This window comes from Triticum urartu, chromosome 2A (assembly GCF_056163025.1).
Source record: "Triticum urartu cultivar PI428250 chromosome 2A, HENAU_Tu73, whole genome shotgun sequence".
NCBI lineage: Eukaryota > Viridiplantae > Streptophyta > Magnoliopsida > Poales > Poaceae > Triticum > Triticum urartu.
Window position 1 is genome coordinate 189,244,013 of NC_141874.1, and position 22,145 is coordinate 189,266,157.

General features: G+C 46.5%; 1 protein-coding gene and 2 non-coding genes across 3 annotated transcripts; all 3 read left to right on the top strand.

Moving 5' to 3' along the window:
* The first annotated feature begins 4,122 nt into the window (after positions 1–4,122).
* Positions 4,123–6,624, top strand: LOC125536688 (ARM repeat superfamily protein). Its single transcript, XM_048699935.2, has 2 exons — positions 4,123–6,184; positions 6,285–6,624. Exons 1-2 carry the CDS (start codon positions 4,524–4,526, stop codon positions 6,397–6,399), a joined length of 1,776 nt encoding a protein of 591 aa, XP_048555892.1. The 5' UTR covers positions 4,123–4,523; the 3' UTR covers positions 6,400–6,624.
* A 1,724-nt stretch (positions 6,625–8,348) lies between these two features.
* TRNAG-UCC (transfer RNA glycine (anticodon UCC)) lies at positions 8,349–8,420 on the top strand. The gene has a single exon. It is a non-coding gene; the product is annotated as a tRNA-Gly (tRNA).
* A 1,804-nt stretch (positions 8,421–10,224) lies between these two features.
* Positions 10,225–10,296, top strand: TRNAG-UCC (transfer RNA glycine (anticodon UCC)). Its single transcript has one exon. It is a non-coding gene; the product is annotated as a tRNA-Gly (tRNA).
* The last annotated feature ends 11,849 nt before the right edge of the window (positions 10,297–22,145 follow it).

Genomic DNA, 22,145 nt, shown 5'->3' on the forward strand with positions numbered 1-22,145 from the left:
TCTGACCAGATGGCCAGGGATGTAGCTTTCGATCTGCTCCAGATGGCCAAACGAATTGGCCCGCAGTGCGAAGCCGCTGAACACAAAGATTTGTCTGGGGAGGAAAGTTTCTCCTTGGACAGCGTCATGACGATTGAAGGGGCCATCAAACCTTTTGGCGACAGCACAGTGGAACTCTCAATGAAAGCACCAATGTCGGTGCCAAAATCGGTGAATCGGGTAGGGGGTCCCGAACTATGCGTCTAAGGTCGATGGTAATAGGAGACAGGGGACACAATGTTTTACCCAGGTCCGGGCCCTCTCTATGGAGGTAATACCCTACGTCCTGCTTGATTGATCTTGATAAATATGAGTATTACAAGAGTTGATCTACCACGAGATCGTAATGGCTAAACCCTAGAGGCCTAGCTTGTATGGTTATGGTAATGTATCTACCCTCCGGACTAAGTCCTCCGGTTTATATAGACACCGGAAGGATCTAGGGTTACACAAGGTCGGTTACAAAGAAAGGAATCTACATATTTGGTCGCCAAGCTTGCCTTCCACGCCAAGGAGAATCCCATCCGGACGCGGGTGTAGTCTTCGGTCTTCGTATCTTCATAGCCGATCAGTCCGGCCCATGGCTAACAGGTCGGACGCCCGAGGACCCCTTAGTCCAGGACTCCCTCAGGGCCCAACCCACCAGTGTGCGCCAGGAGGCCCTGGCGTGCCCCAATGGGTTGTGCCCACCTCGGGTGCACCCCGAACCGCCTCTTTGCTCTATAAATACCCCAAAAATCCCAGAACCCTAGGGGAGTTGACGAAATATTCATCCAGCCACCGCAGAGTCCAGAATCACCAGATCCAATCTAGACACCATCACAGAGGGGTTCACCACTTCCATTGGTGCCTCTCCGATGATGTGTGAGTAGTTCTTTGTAGACCTTCGGGTCCTTAGTTAGTAGCTAGATGGATTCATCTCTCTCTCTTGATCCTCAATACAATGGTCTCTTGGAGGTCCATATGATGTAACTTTTTTGTGATGTGTTTGTTGGGATCAATGAACTTCGAGTTTATGATCAGATCTATGTTTTTATATCCATGAAAGTATTTGAGTAATTTTTATCTCTTTTATGCATGATCTCTTATAGCCTCGTATTTCTTATCCGATATTTGGGTTTTGTCTGGCCAACTCGATCTATTTATCTTGCAATGGGAAGAGGTGCCCCGTAGTGGGTTCGATCTTACGGTGCTTGATCCCAGTGATAGAAAGGGAACCGACACGTATGTATCGTTGCTACTAAGGATAAAAAGACGAGATCTATATCTACCGCCATATAGATAAACGGATCTTGTCTACATCATGTCATCGTTCTTATTGCATTACTCCATTTTTCCATGAACTTAATACACTAGATGCATGCTGAATAGCGGTCGATGTGTGGAGTAATAGTAGTAGTTGCAGGCAGGAGTCGGTCTACTAATCTTGGACGTGATTCATATGTAATGATCATTGCCTGGATATCGTCATAATTATTTGAAGTTCTATCAATTGCCCAACAGTAATGTGTTTACCCATCGTTTGCTATTTTTCTTGAGAGAAGACACTAGTGAAACCTACGGCCCCCGGGTCTTATTTCTCACATATTTGCCTTTGCGATCTACTTTTTCCTTACTTTTATTTTCAGATCTATTAAACCAAAAATACAAAAATACTTTGTTGCACTTTATTTTATTTGCGATCTATTTATCCAATCTATTACAATCTTTTTACCGTCACACACCAATTTCTGGCGCCGTTACCCGAAAGGGATTGACAACCCCTTTAACACATCGGGTTGCGAGGTGTTGTTATTTGTGTGCAGGTGTTGTTTACGTTGTGTTGCTTGGTTCTCCTACTGGTTCGATAACCTTGGTTTCATAACTGAGGGAAATACCTACCGCCGTTGTGTTGCATCATCCCTCCCTCTCTGGGGAAATACCGACGTACTTCCAGCTGCCATCAGTAATCAACACTACTAGTCACCCACAAGCACCAATCTATAGTTCCGGTAACAAGATTGAACACAAGAGATGAACTAGGACTTGAGAGGAGATGGTGATGTTGAAGATGTTGATGGAGATTGCCCTCCCCAAGATGGGAGAGTTGCTGGTGATGATGATGATGATTTCCCCCTTCGGGTGGGATGTTCCCACGGCGGAATCGCTCCGCCGGAGGGCAAAAGTGCTCCTGCCCAAGTTCCGCCTTGAGACGGCAGCGCTCCGTCCTGAAAGTCCTCTCCTTATTTTTTTTTCTAGGTCAAAATGACTTATATACCAGAAGATGGGCACCGGAGGTGGGCTTGGGTGAGCACAACCCACCAGGGCGCGCCTGGGCTCCCTAGCGCGCCCAGGTGGATTGTGCCCACCTGGTGGGCCCCTCTGGTAGTTATTTGCTCCAATATTCCTAAAGTAATCCATAAAAAATCTCCGTGAAGTTTCAGCTTGTTTGGAGTTGTGCATAATAGGTGGGCTGACGTAGCTTTTCCAGGTCCAGATTTCCAGCTGCCGGAATTCTCCCTCTTTGTATATACCTTGCATATTATGAGAGAAAAGGCATTAAAATTACTCCAAAAGCATTGTTATGGATAAAAACATTATAAATAACAGTAAGAAAACATGATACAAAATGGACGTATCACAGTCAGCGAACACGGCGGCTCAGACTGCCAATGATTTGATCCATAGAGAAAATAGGGCATGGCGATAGGAGCTTGTTAAACAAACTTTCATCACCCCTGATGCGGCGACCATATTAAACATTCCTTTGCGGCAAGGAGGGGGCAAAGATTTTTTCGCTTGGGCACATGAGAAATCAAGCATTTACTCTGCTAAATCGGCGTATTGAGCTCTCGTGAATTAAAAAAAGTGTTTGGCTCTAGACGAGGGGAAAATTACCGGTACTTTAGTGGATCAACAACAGATGTGGAATGCTATTTGGAAACTCAAAGTAATCCCCAAAGTGTGGGTTTTCTGGTGGCGTGTGATGCAAGGCATCATACAGGATGAATGCACCTTGTAGCATCGCCACATAAGAGAAATCAACACCTGTAAGAGTTGTCTCACCATGGATGAGGACTTGGAACATGCCCTTCTGCTTTGCTCTCATGCCCGCTGGTTTTGGGAGGAAGCCCGACTGCTCTTTGACATACACGTGCCACGGCTCCGTCCTCAATCATGGACAAGGGATATCTTATGCGATCAGAGTTTTCCTGAAAACGACAGAGCGATCATTGTCGCAGTGATGTCGGCCGTTTGGATGTCTCGCAATCGCTTGACGCATGACCTGGAAAGGATAGATCCAGCCAGCTCAGTGAGAAGGATCAGAGAGACCTAGCTCTACTTGAGTTGCCACGGTAGCAAACCTCGACGTTGTACGGTTATGGCTGGCGACCCCTAGATGTTTTTCATATCGAGATCAATACAGACACTGTAGTTCATCTTGATGATGGCAACGCTGGAGCGGGGGGTGTCGGGCCGCTCTTCTTCGAGATTCAAGGGTGCATGGTGTAAGTCGTTCCTAGGAGTCACAGACCCCCTCATTGCCGAGGCCCCTAGCTCTCAAGGAAGGAGTTATCTTCGCTACATTATGAGGCTACACACATATGATCACGGAAACCGACTGTTTAGTTGCAGTTAACCTTTAGAATTCTCGCTACATTGGTCGATCGGTGATAGCACCAATTCTCATTGAAATTGGAGAGCTTGCTCTTAGTTTTACTTCTTTTAATATTCAACATGTAATAAGATCAGCAAATGGGTCCTGCACATCTCTATGCTAAGCGCGGTTGTACGGTTAATGTGACCAAGAGCTGGTTAGACAATACCCCTTACTTCCTGACCGGTAGCCTTCTAGCCTCTTAGTTGATTGTTCGGTGAATGCATTCGTTGAATAAAGCTCTCTCAAGTTCCTAAAAAAAATTGGAGACACTCCAAAAAACTTGGCCAACATTTTGCACCACGTTACAGTAGCATCTCCGTGATTTTTTTTTTTTTGAAGTAGCATCTCCCAGCATTTTTCGTACGTGTAGCATTGCTGGGCATGTCACGCGATCCTAGTTCGTAGACCCCCGGGGCCCTGCTTACATTCCTTCCGTGGATCGTCCTTCGCTTCTTCTCCGCCACAGCGCACCAATCCCCAAGCCTTCGTCCTCACTCCTCACGCGGCCACAGACGCATTTCCCCAGAGGAGTCCGACTGCATCCACAGTCCGCGCTCGTGCTGCGCCCACGTCCGAGGGACCCACCACCGGCCCCGCCTCCGCCTCCATAACTCCATTAACTACCTTGAAGTCGAGCTTGCCTTCAAGAGTCGAGCCATCGCCAGTTCACCACCTTGCAGTTACAGTCGTCACACTCCCCCGCCGTCTCCGCATGCCACAACTAGTAATAGCTCCACCGCCTGTTCTGCTCCTCGTCCCTTTCTTGCTTGCTCGATGCAACGGCCGGAATTGACGACGACGTGGTAAGGGTCTGCGCGTGAGCTGAGCTGAGCTCGTCGGAAGAATGGGAGAATTCGCGGCGGCGGGCGAGGCGGGGAGCCAAGAAGCGGAGCAGGACGAGCAGGGGATGCTGGCGACGGCGCTGGACGCCATAAACTCGCTCATCTCTGCCTCCTTCTCCGCCTCCCTCTTCCCGCTCAAGTGGCAGCTCGTCAGGGACAGGTTCAACCGGCTCCACGCCGGCCTCGCGGACATCACCGTCATCGCGGCCTCCGACGGCGAGGAGAGGCACGAGGCGTTCGATGGCCTCCTACGGGACGTCGTTGGCGCGGTGAGGGAGGCGCGGGAGCTGGTGCCGCGGAGCCAGGGGCGGCACTACGGAGGCGGCAAGCTGCGGCTGCGGAGCGACCTCGACGTCGTCGCGTCCACGCTCGACACGCACCTGGCGCGGCTCGACGAGATATGCGCCTCGGGCTCGCTGACGCGCGCGCGGGCGCTCGTGGTGCCGCGGCCGTGCGCCGGCGCCAGCCGCGAGGACCTGCGGTTCTACGTGCGCGACATCTTCGCCAGGCTCCGGGTCGGCGGGGCGGAGATGCGGAGGGAGGCCGCCGCCGCGCTCAACGAGGTGCTGCGCGACGACGACAAGTGCGTGCGGGTCGTCGTGTCCGACGTCGCCGACGGAATTGGCCTTCTCATTGGGCTGCTCGAGTCCGCAGACGCTTGCGTCCAAGAAGAGGCCCTGGACGCCATCTCGGTGATCGCCGGGTATGACGCTTCTTGCAAGGGCGACCTTGTCGGCGGCGGCGTCATCGCTCCGGTGATCCGGGTTCTTAACACGGGCGCCGGGACGGCGGCCAAGGAGAGGGTGGCGCGGGTGCTCAGCAAGCTCACGGAGAACGCCGACAACGCGTGGGCCGTCGCCGCGCACGGCGGCGTCACGGCATTGGTCAACATCTGCTCCGACCACCGTGCCAGCGGCGGCGAGCTCGTGTGCGCGGCGTGCCGTGTGCTGATGAGCATCGTGGGTGTCGAGGAGATAAGGAAGTACATGGTGGCCGACGCCGGGGCGGTACCGGTGCTCGTGTCGCTCTTGCAGGACCCCGCGGACGAGGGGGCGCAAATCCAGGCAATGGAGCTCCTCGCGGCGATCGCCTCCGGAGACAACTCATCCAGGGAGGTGGTGCTCCAAGAAGGCACGGCCGAGTCCCTCGTCCGCGCGCTGGACCCGGGCATCCCGCGCTCCTCAAAGGCACGGGAGGTGGCGCTCCGCGCCATCGACGCTCTCTGTTTCTCGTCGCCGGACTCGATCGACCGGCTCATCGGCGCCGTCTTCCTCAACCGCGTGCTCTTCTTCCTCCGCAACGGCGACACCACGCTGCAGCACTGCGCCCTAAAAGCAGCACACCGGCTGTGCCACGTGTCGGAGGAGACCAAGAAGGCGATGGGGGACGCCGGGTTCATGCCGGAGCTGGTGGGCATCGTCCAGGCGGCCAAATCCCTGGAGACGAGGGAGATGGCGGCCGAGGCGCTCTGCGCCATGATGTCCGTGCACCGCAACCGGAAGCGCTTCGTCCAGGATGACCGCAACGTGGCGCAGGTGCTGCAGCTGCTAGGCCCCGACGAGGAGAAGCCCTCGCCGGCGAAGCGGTTCTTGCTGTCGACACTGGTGCATCTGGCGGACAGCAACTCCGGCCGGAGGAAGATCATGTCATCGGAGCACGTGAGGTAATCACAGCATCAAGACGAAAAAAATTCTCCCTAAAATTCTCGACTTCTGAATGCATTGACGCTGACAACATTTGCTGGAACCTTTTACGAATGTCAGGAACCTCGAGAAGCTTGCAGAGACCAACGTGACGGACGCCAAGAAGATCGTGAAGAAGCTCGGCGGGAGCAAGCTGAGGAACATGTTCCATGGCATTTGGAGCCTGCGACCTTGATTGTGTCCGGCACCAGTTCTTGATCGTGCCGTCTGCATGGGTAGCTAGCACACATGTTCACTCCATATTTTGTTACAGTGAATGAACGAGTGAATCTCTCCAGTGTAATTCGAGTGCTCGGCGATGTGTTGCTCCTGACGCAGCACACACCCTGATGCCCACACGCGCTGGCACTCTCCTCTGTACATTGCCCGTCGCTGTGAAATAAAAGTATAATCATTCAAAGCCGTTCCGCAATGCAGGAGTGTGTCCACTCAGCGATGAGATGATTTCAGCGGGTCACTGTATCACTAGAATGGCAAATCGGTCGATCCGAGTCGGCATCTCATGGTAGGGCCGCCTGCGCGTTATGATGTCGCCTTTTTCAGTACCACTAGCACCGGCGCAGTGGGGATCGGGAGCCTGCCTGCCTGGCCGGCGTACTCTACCAACGCCGATGAGTTATGACGATGTGCTCCGGTGATCGCAATAAGTTGGCCGCTTTCCTCTCTTTTTTCCCCTACTTATTGCAACCGAAGCCGTGGATGATGGATCGATCGGCATCTGGTCCTCTGCTCTGGATCACCTCCGGGGCACTGCATGCTCGGGCGCTGGCCCCTCTGGCTGCAGCATGCAGCTGTGTCTCTGATCATGGACCCGTGCAGTACTCAAGATGTACTCTGGTCAAAGGAGGACGAAGCAGATTATGTGCCTGAATATACTGTAATGCTGAATTGCCGATGGATGTTTAGTGCTCCTTTACGCTGTAGGCTGGTTCGTACTCCGTACTGCTTCGATATGTTGGTAAACAACGAGAAAAACGCAGCGCTGCGGTGGAACCAGCGAGGTGTTCCCTTTTCATCGCAGAATCCTGCTGGTACCTTTATTTGCTGTGTGTTGTTCATACCTCGCTCTCGAGGCTAACTGACTGACTGAAAGCACACTAACCTTATTATTTGCTAGCATGATGGCTGCATTTCTTGGCCTCTGCCCCCCTACAATCCAAACAAGCCAACCACACGGCTGTTACCTGTATCCGTATTCTGGTCACTTGCTTCAGGTTTTGGACAAGCTCGTTCAGCGTGACCTGAGAACAGAAGGCGGGCCGAGTTGTTGTGAGTGGTGACATCTGACCGGTGGGTCTTTGGCACGAGTGTCAGGGCAACGGACAGTGCGTCTTCAAGCACGAAATCATCCATGTAGACTGAGCATTTCTCCTTTGGGCTTGAGCTAGTAGTTTACTACTACTACTTCACCTTGGTTAGTCAGCTGAGCTGAGCTGAGCTGGTCTACCTTTTCATGCAGACATGAGAAGTCGAGCTGCCTTTCCATGGAACCATCGGTAAGCAAGCAAGAAACATACATGGGGATTTAATTAATCTGGGACAGTGTGTCCTCGCTGTTTCATCGATCCGCTACTGCTGCTAGGCTTGGGCTGCGTCGTGGCATCGGTCCTGATGATAAGCAACATGTCTCCGAGGCAGTTGAGTGCCTTTCTGCAGCAAGCAAAAACGCTTTTTGGTTAGGCTGTCAACGCAGCAGCTAGTCCTAAAAATATGCTCGACTAGGAAAAACTGTGAGGTGATTGTTGAGTTAGGCTGTCTGCCTCGCCTGCATGTTGTTTGCTCTCTTCCCTATTTTTTTCTTACGAGTAGTTGACCACCTTAGAAAAATCTGAGCATTATCGTAGTACTCCCTCCGTTTCAAAATAAATGACTCAATTTTGAATAACTTTATACTGAAGTTAGTACAAAGTTGAGTCATCTATTTTGAAACAGAAGGAGTAGTTCCTAAAGCAAATTCACGACAAGAATGGCGAAATCTTAGTTGATGAGGGCATCAGTTGTTTTCTGTGTTTGCTATGTTTGTGTATGTGCACCGTAAGTGCAAAAAAGATTAGCTGATTCATGCTAGTGAAAAACAAGAATCACTCTGATAAAGAGAATTGCATCTTACTTTGTAGCATCATTGCGTCTGTAGTCCAACGGTTAGGATAATTGCCTTCCAAGCAATAGACCCGGGTTCGACTCCCGGCAGACGCAATTCTTTATTTTTATTTTCGATGAGGGCCGCTCTGAATCACACCAGGCCGTGCACGACCACATGTCAGGCCCAGCATCACACCAGGCCATTGACTTAACACCAGGCTGGCTGAGCAAATCCTCTTTGCCAACACTTCTAAACGTTTTTGTTTCATCCTGTTTTCTGACTTTTATGTGTTTCGGCCGGTTTTCTTACTTCAGCGGTTTTATCTTAATTTAAAAAATGTTCATGGATTTAATAAATGTATGAATTAAAAAAATATCCGTGGATTTTGATATATTCGTAAATTTCAACAAACTGCTCATCAATATGGAAAATATAGAAAAACATTTTTTTTAAAATATGTTCATGAATTTAAAAATATCCAAAAATTTAAGACAATTCATGATCCAAAATAATTACAAACTTTTAAAAAATTCATGAAGTTAGAAAATATTTCAAAATTGGAATATGTTCACAAATTTAATAAACATGCATGAATTTTAAAATTATCACAAATTCTAAAATGTTTATAAATTAAAAAAATAAGAGGGAAAAAGGAAAAGGGTGTAATTATAATAAGACAGGAAATAAAATAATTGATTCAATAAACAAAACAAACGACAGAGAAACAAATAAAAACCGTCGGAACTTTTCCAAAACCGGGTTGAGGGTTCCCAATACCAGAGCTAAGATGGACTAGTCCTTCAGTGAACACACATGAGCAGTGGCGGAGCTTAGTGGAGATCAAGCTGGGCCATGCTCATGATAATATGAACGACAGAGAAACAAATAAAAACCGTCGGAACTTTTCCAAAACCGGGTTGAGGGTTCCCAATACCAGAGCTAAGATGGACTAGTCCTTCAGTGAACACACATGAGCAGTGGCGGAGCTTAGTGGAGATCAAGCTGGGCCATCGCCCCCTTGCCCAGGAGATTTGTTCATATTATCATGAATAAATTGCTTCATAGAAATCTGGCCTAAATCTGATGTTGGTTCCCCCCCCCCCCAGCCCATTTGCCCCTCCTAAGATGTGTCCCAAGCTCCGCCACTGCACGTGAGCAAGCACTACCATATTGCTCGCAATGATCCATACGTAGGATTTGCATCTCCCAGCGCTCGCTTAAGCAATTCGGCACATGAAGGATTAGTCATTTGTGTGGGTCAACAAGTAGTGTACTCCCTCTGTTCCTGAATATAGGGTGTATAGTTTTTGGCACGAAAATTAAAGAACACACATGGAGGGTAAATTTCACAAGTTTTGGGCAAGATTACACCTGACTAATTGACATGAGAAAATAGAGGACCTTGCCTAATATAAGGAAATGTAATCAAATCCCTAAAAAAAATATCCAAACAAGTGATGCAACGTAATACACCTTATATTTCGGATTTTTTTCTCAAAAATCTATACACCTTATATCAAGGAACGGAGGGAGTATTATTTTCCTTCTTCTTCTTTTGTGTAAATTTTACTACCTCCATTCCTGAATATAAGACGTTTGGGCATTGTTGGTGTTTTAAATATTAGTTTGTCTTGTAATGTTCATCCACATATAGTTAGGTGAGTGTTTTCATTCTTCCTTTTGTTATTTCTTGATATAGTTAGTTGACCGCCTCAGAGAAAATTGAACACTTCCATTGTTACAAGAGAAAATTCAAAAATGAAAATAAGCTATTTGATGCCCTCATCAAATTGTTCCTGCTAACTTTTCCGGTGCGCATTCTGTAAGCGTGGGTGGATTTGCTAATTTATGGTGGTGGGGTAGAAAGAAAATATTAATGAGATTTTAAGGTGTTTCATCTGAAATTTAAACATCAATGCGTCTGTAGTCCAATGGTTAGGATAATTGGCTTCCAAGCAATAGACCCGGGTTCGACTCCGGGCAGACGCATTTTCAGTTGTAACTTGTTTCAACTTTTTGGAGTGCCACTGTTTTTTTATGTTATTATAGGAATGTTATGCTCCCTGACGGAAAATCTGTTTTTTGAAGTTGTAACTTGTTTCAACTTTTTGGAGTAACGTTATAGACGCATTTTCAGTAGGTATGGTAATTTGTTTCAACTTTTTGGAGTGCCATTGTTTTTTTATGTTATTATAGGAATGTTATGCTCCCTGGCGGAAAATTTGTTTTTTGAGAAGATGAGGCTATAGATGGATTTATGCGTATGCACAAGTAGGTGTCGCGGCCCAGCACGACTCGCTGTTGCCTTCACACACCTAGGGCTCCTCCTTCAAAAAAAAAATCACAACGCTCACGATTTTCCTTTTTTGTTATTTTTCAGAACATGTTTTTATCGTTATTTTTTCTCCAAATGATTAGTGTCACATGTGTGACAAGAAGCACTCCGGCTCTGACGTTTTTATAACCAAAGTTGTCGTCCGAAAATGAAAAATAATAAAAAACAAAACTAGAACTTGACATACAAACAAAAAGTTGTCATGCTTGACAACTAAGTTGTCATCCTCACATCACTAAATTTGCCATCACAAACATTTAGAGTTGCTATGTGTTCATGCCACACATGTGACACTTATCAGGGTCTTATTTTTTTTAGAGAAACCATTGCACTCTATTTCAAGTAATAATGTCCGAGGGGATACAAATGGCATTATTACATAAAGGTGGTGGCGAGGAAATAGACAAAACTAAGGATGGCACTTCGGCCCGAAAGCAACTTGATCCTGCTCTCATGCAACCCTCAGAAAGGAGCGTTCAGGGATCCTTGGTTGATACTGTTGGGGAACGTTGCAGAAAACAAAAAAAATTCCTACGTTTCACCAAGATCAATCTATGGAGTCAACTAGCAACAAGTGATCGGATGCATCTACATACCTTTGTAGATCGCGAGCGGAAGCGTTCAAAGAACGGGGATGAAGGAGTCGTATTCGTCGTGATCCAAATCACCGGAGATCCTAGCGCCGAACGGACGGCACCTCCGCGTTCAACACACGTACGGTCAGCGTGACGTCTCCTCCTTCTTGATCCAGCAAGGGGGAAGAAGAGGTTGATGAAGATCCAGCAGCACGACGGCGTGGTGGTGGATGCAGCAGTCACCGCAACAGGGCTTCGCCGAGTTTCTGTGAGAGGGAGAGGTGTAGCAGGGGAGGGGGAGGCGCCAAGGCTTGAGGTGCGGCTGCCCTCCCTCCCCCCTTTATATAGGCCCCCTAGGGGGGTGCGCCGGCCCTAGGAGATGGGATCTCCTAGGGGGGCGGCGGCCAAGGGGGTGGAGTGCCTCCCAAGGCAAGTGGAGGCGCCCCCTCCCCTAGGGTTTCCAACCCTAGGCGCATGGGGGGCCCAAGAGGGGGCGCACCAGCCCACTATGGGCTGGTTCCCTCCCCACTTCAGCCCATGAGGCCCTCCGGAATGGGTGGCCCCACCCGGTGGACCCCCGGACCCTTCCGGTGGTCCCGGTACAATACCGGTGACCCCGAAACTTTCCCGATGGCCGAAACTACATTTCCTGTATATAATTCTTCACCTCCGGACCATTCCGGAACTCCTCGTAACGTCCAGGATCTCATCCGGAACTCCGAACAACTTTCGGATTACTGCATACTCATATCTATACAACCCTAGCGTCACCGAACCTTAAGTGTGTAGACCCTACGGGTTCGGGAGACAAGCAGACATGACCGAGACGATTCTCTGGTCAATAACCAACAGCGGGATCTGGATACCCATGTTGGCTCCCACATGCTCCTCGATGATCTCATCGGATGAACCACGATGTCGAGGACCTAATCAATCCCGTACTCAATTCCCTTTGTCAATCGGTACGTTACTTGCCCGAGACTCGATCGTCGGTATCCCAATACCTTGTTCAGTCTCGTTACCGGCAAGTCACTTTACTCGTACTGTAATGCATGATCCTGTGATCAACCACTTGATCACACTGAGCTCATTATGATGATGCATTGCCGAGTGGGCCCAGAGATACCTCTCCGTCATACGGAGTGACAAATCCCAGTCTCGATTCGTGCCAACCCAACAGACACTTTCGGAGATACCTGTAATGTACCTTTATAGTCACCCAGTTACGTTGTGACGTTTGGCACACCCAAGGCATTCCTACGGTATCCGGGAGTTGCACAATCTCATGGTCTAAGGAAATGATACTTGACATCCAGAAAAGCTACAGCAAACGAACTACACGATCTTTGTGCTATGCTTAGGTTTGGATCTTGTCCATCACATCATTCTCCTAATGATGTGATCCCGTTATCAATGACATCCCCATGTCCATAGCCAGGAAACCATGACTATCTGTTGATCAACGAGCTAGTCAACTAGAGGCTCACTAGGGACACATTGTGGTCTATGTATTCACACATGTATTACGATTTCCGGATAATACAATTATAGCATGAATAATAGACAATTATCATGAACAAGGAAATATAATAATCATTTTATTATTGCCTCTAGGGCATATTTCCAACAGTCTCCCACTTGCACTAGAGTCAATCATCTAGTTACATTGTGATGAATCGAACACCCATGGAATTCTGGTGTTGATCATGTTTTGCTCTAGGGAGAGGTTTAGTCAACGGATCTGCTACATTCAGGTCCGTATGTACTTTACAAATCTCTATGTCTCCATTTTGAACACTTTCACGAATGGAGTTGAAGCGATGCTTGATATGCCCGGTCTTCCTGTGAAACCTGGGCTCCTTGCCAAGGGCAATAGCTCCAGTGTTGTCACAGAAGAGAGTCATCGGGCCCGACGCATTGGGTATGACTCCTAGGTCGGTAACGAACTCCATCACCCAGACTGCTTCGTGTGCTGCCTCCGAGGTCGCATGTAGATCCCGCCACAACACTTTGCTTGCAACTGCACCAGCTTACTGCCCCACCATTCAAAATATACACGTATCCGGTTTGTGACTTAGAGTCATACAGATCTGTGTCGAAGCTAGCATCGACGTAACCCTTTACGACGAGCTCTTCGTCACCTCCATAAACAAGAAACATTTCCTTGGTCCTTTTCAGGTACTTCGGGATATTCTTGACCGCTGTCCAGTGTTCCATGCCGGGATTACTTTGGTACCTTCCTACCAAACTCATGGCAAGGTTTACATCAGGTCTGGTACACAGCATAGCATACATGATAGACCCTATGGCCGAGGCATAGGGGACGACACTCATCTTTTCTCTATCTTCTGCCGTGGTCGGGCATTGAGCCAAGCTCAATCTCGTACCTTGCAATACAAGCAAGAGCCCCTTCTTTGACTGATCCATTTTGAACTTCTTCAATATCTTGTCAAGGTACGTACTCTGTGAAAGACCAATGAGGCGTCTCGATCTATCTCTATAGATCTTGATGCCTAATATATAAGCAGCTTCTCCAAGGTCCTTCATTGAAAAACACTTATTCAAATAGGCCTTTATGCTTTCCAAGAATTCTATATCATTTCCCATCAATAGTATGTCATCCACATACAATATGAGAAATGCTATAGAGCTCCCACTCACTTTCTTGTAAATGCAGACTTCTCCATAAGTCTGCATAAACCCAAACGCTTTGATCATCTCATCAGAGCGAATGTTCCAACTCCGAGATGCTTGCACCAGCCCATAAATCGAGCGTTGGAGCTTGCACACCTTGTCAGCATTCTTAGGATCGACAAAACCTTCCGGCTGCATCATATACAATTCTTCCTTAAGGAAACCATTAAGGAATGCCGTTTTGACGTCCATTTGCCATATCTCATAATCATAGAATGCGGCAATTGCTAACATGATTCGGACGGACTTCAGCTTCGCTACGGGTGAGAAAGTCTCATCGTAGTCAACCCCTTGAACTTGTCGATAACCCTTAGCGACAAGCCGAGCTTTATAGATGGTCACATTACCATCCGCGTCTGTCTTCTTCTTAAAGATCCATTTATTTTCTATGGCTCGCCGATCATCGGGCAAGTCAGTCAAAGTCCATACTTCGTTTTCATACCTGGATCCTATCTCGGATTTCATGGCTTCCAGCCATTTGTCGGAATCCGGGCCCGCCATCGCTTCTTCATAGTTCGAGGGTTCACCGTTGTCTAACAACATGATTTCCAAGACAGGGTTGCTGTACCACTCTGGTGCGGAACGAGTCCTTGTGGACCTACGAAGTTCAGTAGCAACTTGATCTGAAGTTTCATGATCATCATCATTAACTTCCTCTCTAGTCGGTGTAGGCACCTTAGGAACATTTTCCTGAGTTGCGCCACTTTCCGGTTCAAGAGGTAATACTTCATCAAGTTCTACTTTCCTCCCACTTACTTCTTTCGAGAGAAACTCTTTCTCTAGAAAGGATCCACTCTTGGCAACAAAGATCTTGCCTTCGGATCTGAGGTAGAAGGTATACCCAATAGTTTCTTTAGGGTATCCTATGAAGACGCATTTTTCCGACTTGGGTTCGAGCTTTTCAGGTTGAAGTTTCTTGACATAAGCATCGCATCCCCATACTTTTAGAAACGACAGGTTAGGTTTCTTCCCAAACCATAATTCATACGGTGTCGTCTCAACGGATTTCGACGGAGCCCTATTTAAAGTGAATGCGGCAGTCTCTAAAGCATGGCCCCAAAATGATAGCGGTAAATCGGTAAGAGACATCATAGATCGCACCATATCTAATAGAGTGCAATTACGACGTTCGGACACACCATTACGCTGAGGTGTTCCAGGCGGCGTGAGTTGTGAAACTATTCCACATTTTCTTAAGTGTGTGCCAAATTCGTGACTCAAGTATTCTCCCCCACGATCTTATCGCAAGAACTTGATTTTACTGTCATGTTGATTCTCAACCTCACTCTGAAATTCCTTGAACTTTTCAAAGGTCTCAGACTTGTGTTTCATTAAGTAGACATACCCATATCTACTTAAGTCATCAGTGAGGGTGAGAACATAACGATAGCCACCGCGAGCCTCAACACTCATTGGACCGCACACATCAGTATGTATGATTTCCAATAAGTTGGTTGCTCGCTCCATTGTTCCTGAGAACGAAGTCTTGGTCATTTTACCCATGAGGCATGGTTCGCACGTGTCAAATGATTCGTAATCAAGAGACTCTAAAAGTCCATCTGCATGGAGCTTCTTCATGCGTTTGACACCTATGTGACCAAGGCGGCAGTGCCACAAGTATGTGGGACTATCATTATCAACCTTACATCTTTTGGTATTCACACTATGAATATGTGTAGCATTACGCTCGAGATTCATTAAGAATAAACCATTCACCATCGGAGCATGACCATAAAACATATCTCTCATATAAATAGAACAACCATTATTCTCGGATTTAAATGAGTAGCCATCTCGTATTAAACGAGATCCTGATACAATGTTCATGCTCAAAGCTGGCACTAAATAACAATTATTGAGGTTTAAAACTAATCCCGTAGGTAAATGTAGAGGTAGCGTGCCGACGGCGATCACATCAACCTTGGAACCATTCCCGACGCGCATCGTCACCTCGTCCTTTGCCAGTCTCCGCTTATTCCGTAGCTCCTGCTTTGAGTTACAAATGTGAGCGACCGCACCGGTATCAAATACCCAGGAGCTACTACGAGTACTGGTAAGGTACACATCAATTACATGTATATCACATATACCTTTCGTGATGCCGGCCTTCTTGTCTGCTAAGTATTTGGGGCAGTTCTGATTCCAGTGACCACTTCCCTTGCAATAAAAGCACTCAGTCTCGGGCTTGGGTCATTCTTTGGCTTCTTCCCGGCAGCTTGCTTACCGAGCGCGGCAACTCCCTTGCCGTCCTTCTTGAAGTTCTTCTTACCCTTGCCTTTCTTGAACTTAGTGGTTTTATTCACCATCAACACTTGATGTTCCTTTTTGACTTCTACCTCTGCTGATTTCAGCATTGCAAATACTTCAGGAATGGTCTTTTCCATCCCCTGCATATTGAAGTTCATCACAAAGCTCTTGTAGCTTGGTGGAAGCGACTGAAGGATTCTGTCAATGACCGCGTCATCCGGGAGATTAACTCCCAGCTGAGTCAAGCGGTTATGCAACCCAGACATTTTCAGTATGTGCTCACTGACAGAACTGTTTTCCTCCATCTTACAGCTGAAGAACTTGTCGGAGACTTCATATCTCTCGACCCGGGCATGAGCTTGAAAAACCATTTTCAGCTCTTCGAACATCTCATATGCTCCATGTCTCTCAAAACGCTTTTGGAGCCCCGGTTCTAAGCTGTAAAGCATGCCGCACTGAACGAGGGAGTAATCATCAGCACGTGTCTGCCAAGCGTTCATAACGTCTTGTTCTGCAGGGAGAGCAGGTGCTTCACCTATCGGTGCTTGTAGGACATAATCTTTCTTGGCAGCTATGAGGATGATCCTCAGGTTCCGGACCCAGTCCGTATAGTTGTTGCCATCGTCTTTCAGCTTGGTTTTCTCTAGGAACGCGTTGAAGTTGAGGACAACGTTGGCCATTTGATCTACAATACATGTTGTAAAGATTTTAGACTAAGTTCGTGATAATTAAGTTCATCTAATCAAATTATTCAATGAACTCCCACTCAGATAGACATCCCTCCAGTCATCTAAGTATAATATGATCCGAATTAACTAGGCCATGTCCGATCATCACATGAGACGGACTAGTCAACATCGGTGAACATCTTCATGTTGATCGTATCTTCTATACGACTCATGCTCGACCTTTCGGTCTTCTGTGTTCCGAGGCCATGTCTATACATGCTAGGCTCGTCAAGTCAACCTAAGTGTTTGCATGTGTAAATCTGTCTTACACCCGTTGTATGTGAACGTTGGAATCTATCACACCCGATCATCACGTGGTGCTTCGAAACAACGAACTGTCGCAACGGTGCACAGTTAGGGGGAACACTTTCTTGAAATTATTATGAGGGATCATCTTATTTACTACCGTCGTTCTAAGTAAACAAGATGCAAAAACATGATAAACATCACATGCAATCAAATAATAGTGACATGATATGGCCAGTATCATATAGCTTCCTTTGATCTCCATCTTGGGGCTCCATGATCATCTTGTCACCGGCATGACACCATGATCTCCATCATCATGATCTCCATCATCGTGTCTCCATGAAGTTGCTCGCCAACTATTACTTCTACTACTATGGCTAACACGTTTAGCAATAAAGTAAATTAATTTACATGGCGTTTCTCAATGACACGCAGGTCATACAAAAAATAAAGACAACTCCTATGGCTCCTGCCGGTTGTCATACTCATCGACATGCAAGTCGTGATTCCTATTACAAGAACATGATCTCATACATCACATATATATCATTCATCATTCATCACAACTTTGGCCATATCACATCACAAAACACTTGCTGCAAAAACAAGTTAGACGTCCTCTAATTGTTGTTGCAAGTTTTTACGTGGCTGCAAGAGGGTTCTAGCAAGAATGTTTTCTTACCTACGTTAAAGCCACAACGTGATTTGTCAACTTCTATTTACCCTTCATAAGGACCATTTTCGTCGAATCCGCTCCAACTAAAGCGGGAGAGACAGACACCTGCAAGCCACCTTATGCAACTAGTGCATGTCAGTCGGTGGAACCGGTCTCACGTAAGCGTACGTGTAAGGTTGGTCCGGGCCGCTTCATCCCACAATACCGCTGGAGCAAAATAAGACTAGTAGCGGCAAGAAAGTTGACAATATCTACGCCCACAACAAATTGTGTTCTACTCGTGCAAAGAGAACTACGCATAGACCTAGCTCATGATGCCACTGTTGGGGAACATTGCAGAAAACAAAAAAATTTCCTACGTTTCACCAAGATCAATCTATGGAGTCAACTAGCAACGAGTGATCGGATGCATCTACATACCTTTGTAGATCGCGAGCGGAAGCGTTCAAAGAACGGGGATGAAGGAGTCGTACTCGCCGTGATCCAAATCACCGGAGATCCTAGCGCCGAACGGACGGGACCTCCGCGTTCAATACACGTACGGTCAGCGTGACGTCTCCTCCTTCTTGATCCAGCAAGGGGGAAGGAGAGGTTGATGAAGATCTAGCAGCACGACGGCGTGGTGGTGGATGCAGCAGTCACCGCAGCAAGGCTTCGCCGAGCTTCTGTGAGAGGGAGAGGTGTAGCAGGGGAGAGGGAGGCGCCAAGGCTTGAGGTGCGGCTGCCCTCCCTCCCCCCCTTTATATAGGCCCCCTAGGGGGGTGCGCCGGCCCTAGGAGATGGGATCTCCTAGGGGGGGCGGCGGCCAAGGGGGTGGAGTGCCCCCCAAGGCAAGTGGAGGCGCCCCCTCCCCTAGGGTTCCCAACCCTAGGCGCATGGGGGCCCAAGGGGGGCGCACCAGCCCACTATGGGCTGGTTCCCTCCCCACTTCAGCCCATGAGGCCCTCCGGAATGGGTGGCCCCACCCGGTGGACCCCCGGGACCCTTCCGGTGGTCCCGGTACAATACCGGTGACCCCGAAACTTTCCCGATGGTCGAAACTACACTTCCTATATATAATTCTTCACCTCAGACCATTCCGGAACTCCTCGTGACGTCCAGGATCTCATCCGGGGCTCCAAACAACTTTCGGATTACTACATACCATATCTATACAACCCTAGCATCACCGAACCTTAAGTGTGTAGACCCTACGGGTTCGGGAGACAAGCAGACATGACCGAGACGATTCTCTGGTCAATAACCAACAGCGGGATCTGGATACCCATATTGGCTCCCACATGCTCCTCGATGATCTCATTGGATGAACCACGATGTCGAGGACCTAATCAATCTCGTACTCAATTCCCTTTGTTAATCGGTACGTTACTTGCCCGAGACTCGATCGTCGGTATCCCAATACCTTGTTCAGTCTCGTTACCGGCAAGTCACTTTACTCGTACTGTAATGCATGATCCTGTGATCAACCACTTGATCACATCGAGCTCATTATGATGATGCATTACCGAGTGGGCCCAGAGATACCTCTCCGTCATACGGAGTGACAAATCCCAGTCTCGATTCGTGCCAACCCAACAGACACTTTCGGAGATACCTGTAATGTACCTTTATAGTCACCCAGTTACGTTGTGACATTTGGCACACCCAAGGCATTCCTACGGTATCCGGGAGTTGCACAATCTTATGGTCTAAGGAAATGATACTTGACATCCAGAAAAGCTACAGCAAACGAACTACACGGTCTTTGTGCTATGCTTAGGTTTGGGTCTTGTCCATCACATCATTCTCCTAATGATGTGATCCCGTTATCAATGACATCCCCATGTCCATAGCCAGGAAACCATGACTATCTGTTGATCAACGAGCTAGTCAACTAGAGGCTCACTAGGGACACATTGTGGTCTATGTATTCACACATGTATTACGATTTCCGGATAATATAATTATAGCATGAATAATAGACAATTATCATGAACAAGGAAATATAATAATCATTTTATTATTGCCTCTAGGGCATATTTCCAACAGATACCACGCCACCTCCATCACCTGCATATATTTCTCCGAGGGGCTTTGAGAGAGCACAGAAATCACAGTCCCAAGGAAAAAAATTGTCGTTATCGGCAGTTTCTTGCGGGGAGGACTACCGGGCCCAACGAATAGTGTCTGCTGAAACTACCGACCCACGATAGTTCACGATAGTTCTTGACTTCACGCGAGAGAGTGCACTGACGATTCTCTATATGGTGGAGAGAAAAATTGCAGAGATTCAATGGAGGGGGTGGTTGGCGATTTTTCTGTAATGCACTCTCTCTCAGGTACATGAGTATATTTTTTATTGTCACTCATATTCATTTTAAAATTATGAATATTTTTAAAATAGAGTAAAAATAGTTTTACATATAACAAAGTTTCTTTTGTGATTCTACATAACATGTTTCACCAGTAGGGTAATTTTCTATTAAGTAATCATGAACACATCTCACAAAACCGTATGAACAAAATTTTAAAAACAGAATAAACATTTGTTTCATGTTGTGTTAAATCATTGAATATATTATTTTATTTAACTGAGTACTGAAAATATGTTTTAAGATATATATTGGAAATCAACATTGCAACTGTGAGTGCATGCACTCCTGCTGCGGCCATTGCGACAGGGTTTTCCCTTTATAAAGAGAAGACATGCAGGAATCTTGCACATCATGCTAAAATCATTGCATTATTTGTATATTTTATTTTTGAAACTATTTATCTCACAAATCGTTAATCCGATTGGCAATCTGTTTTCAACGGTGGGTTCGTCTCGACGAGGGCTTCAAAACAAGACTTCATGTTGAAATCTTTCTATGAACTTTTTTCATCGGAACTAGTTGCCAAGTTATGGCACCATAGTTGTCATCTAAAAGATGAATTGTTGCCACGATGATTGTATATAGTCATCCGACAATAAATTTGTATATTTTCAAACTTTCCAATTTTTTGCATATAAAGAGAATGAGTATTCTAGTGTGAACAATAAGTAAGAAGAGCAAGTACCATGAAGCAAGTCTTTTAGGCTACCCACAGTGAAGAGTAACATACAGTACTAACATACACATATCCCTAGACTATATTACTACCTTTATAGTGGGTAGTAACATAGATGTGGTGTCATGCAAAGCTTCATTTATTATGTTATAGACTCATATTGCATTGGGACATGTGATGTTACAGTAACTAGCTAAGTTACTAGAACTACCTCTCTCTTCATTAACTCATTGCCACATAGACAAATTTGCTGAGTTGGACTCGAAGTTACTGCTCAAGTTACTTTCATTGTGGCTAGTCTTAGTCGTCCATATCAACGTTCAACAATCTGGCAACGAAGTTAGTTCATCTGACAACTAACTACTCCCTCCGTTCCTAAATACTTGTTTTTCTAGACATTTCAACAAGTGACTACATACGGAACAAAATGAGTAAATCTACACTCTAAAATATGTCTACATACATCCGTATGTATTAGTTATTTGAAATGTCTAGAAAGACAAATATTTAGGAACGGAGGGAGTAGGTAATAATATGTCAATTAAGTGGCAGTAGTCTCACAAGTTTCGATGAAAAAAGTTGCCGAAACATCTGACATGGAATCTATTTTCAAAATGCTTGTTGCGAGGAAGCTAATGGTGATAGCGGATCATAAATGAGGTCAACAACTTGGAAGACGAAGTTTTATAATTGAATTTAAAGAATCTACCGCTGATGTGAGGCTTATGTGTCATAACTGCATGTAGGAGAGAGTGGGGGAGAAAGCCTATGCAAAGAAAAACCACCATGAGGCGCTGCTAAGAGAGCACCTAATCAGCGTGTCAAGCGCCCGTTGGCTCCTGCGGTCAACATGGCGAATGCATGTGCCGCGGCCCAATAAACCTTTCGCCCACGCTCGCTCGCTCGCCCGTCTCTGCTCGATTGCTATTTTTTTTCCTTTTTTTAGCTGCTGGTCTTTGTCTCAGGAAAATAGCTGCTCTATTTTCAATTTGAAAAGGATCAAAAATTTCGAAAAAATATCATGGATTTGAACAAAAAACAAAGCTTTATAAAAAGTTTTTGGATTTGAATAAAGTTCATGAATTTGAAAACATACCGTGGATTTCAAAAAAAATTCCTGGATTTTAAGACATTAGCAAAACTGAATAATGTTCGCAAATTTGAACTTCAAAAAGAAAAGAACATAAAAAGAAAAAAAGAAAAAATAAATAAAATGGATAAATAAATAAAACCAAACTAAACAAGGCATAAGAAAAATCAAAGTAACCACAAATATGAAAATCAAGAACCTTCTAGAAGGTTCC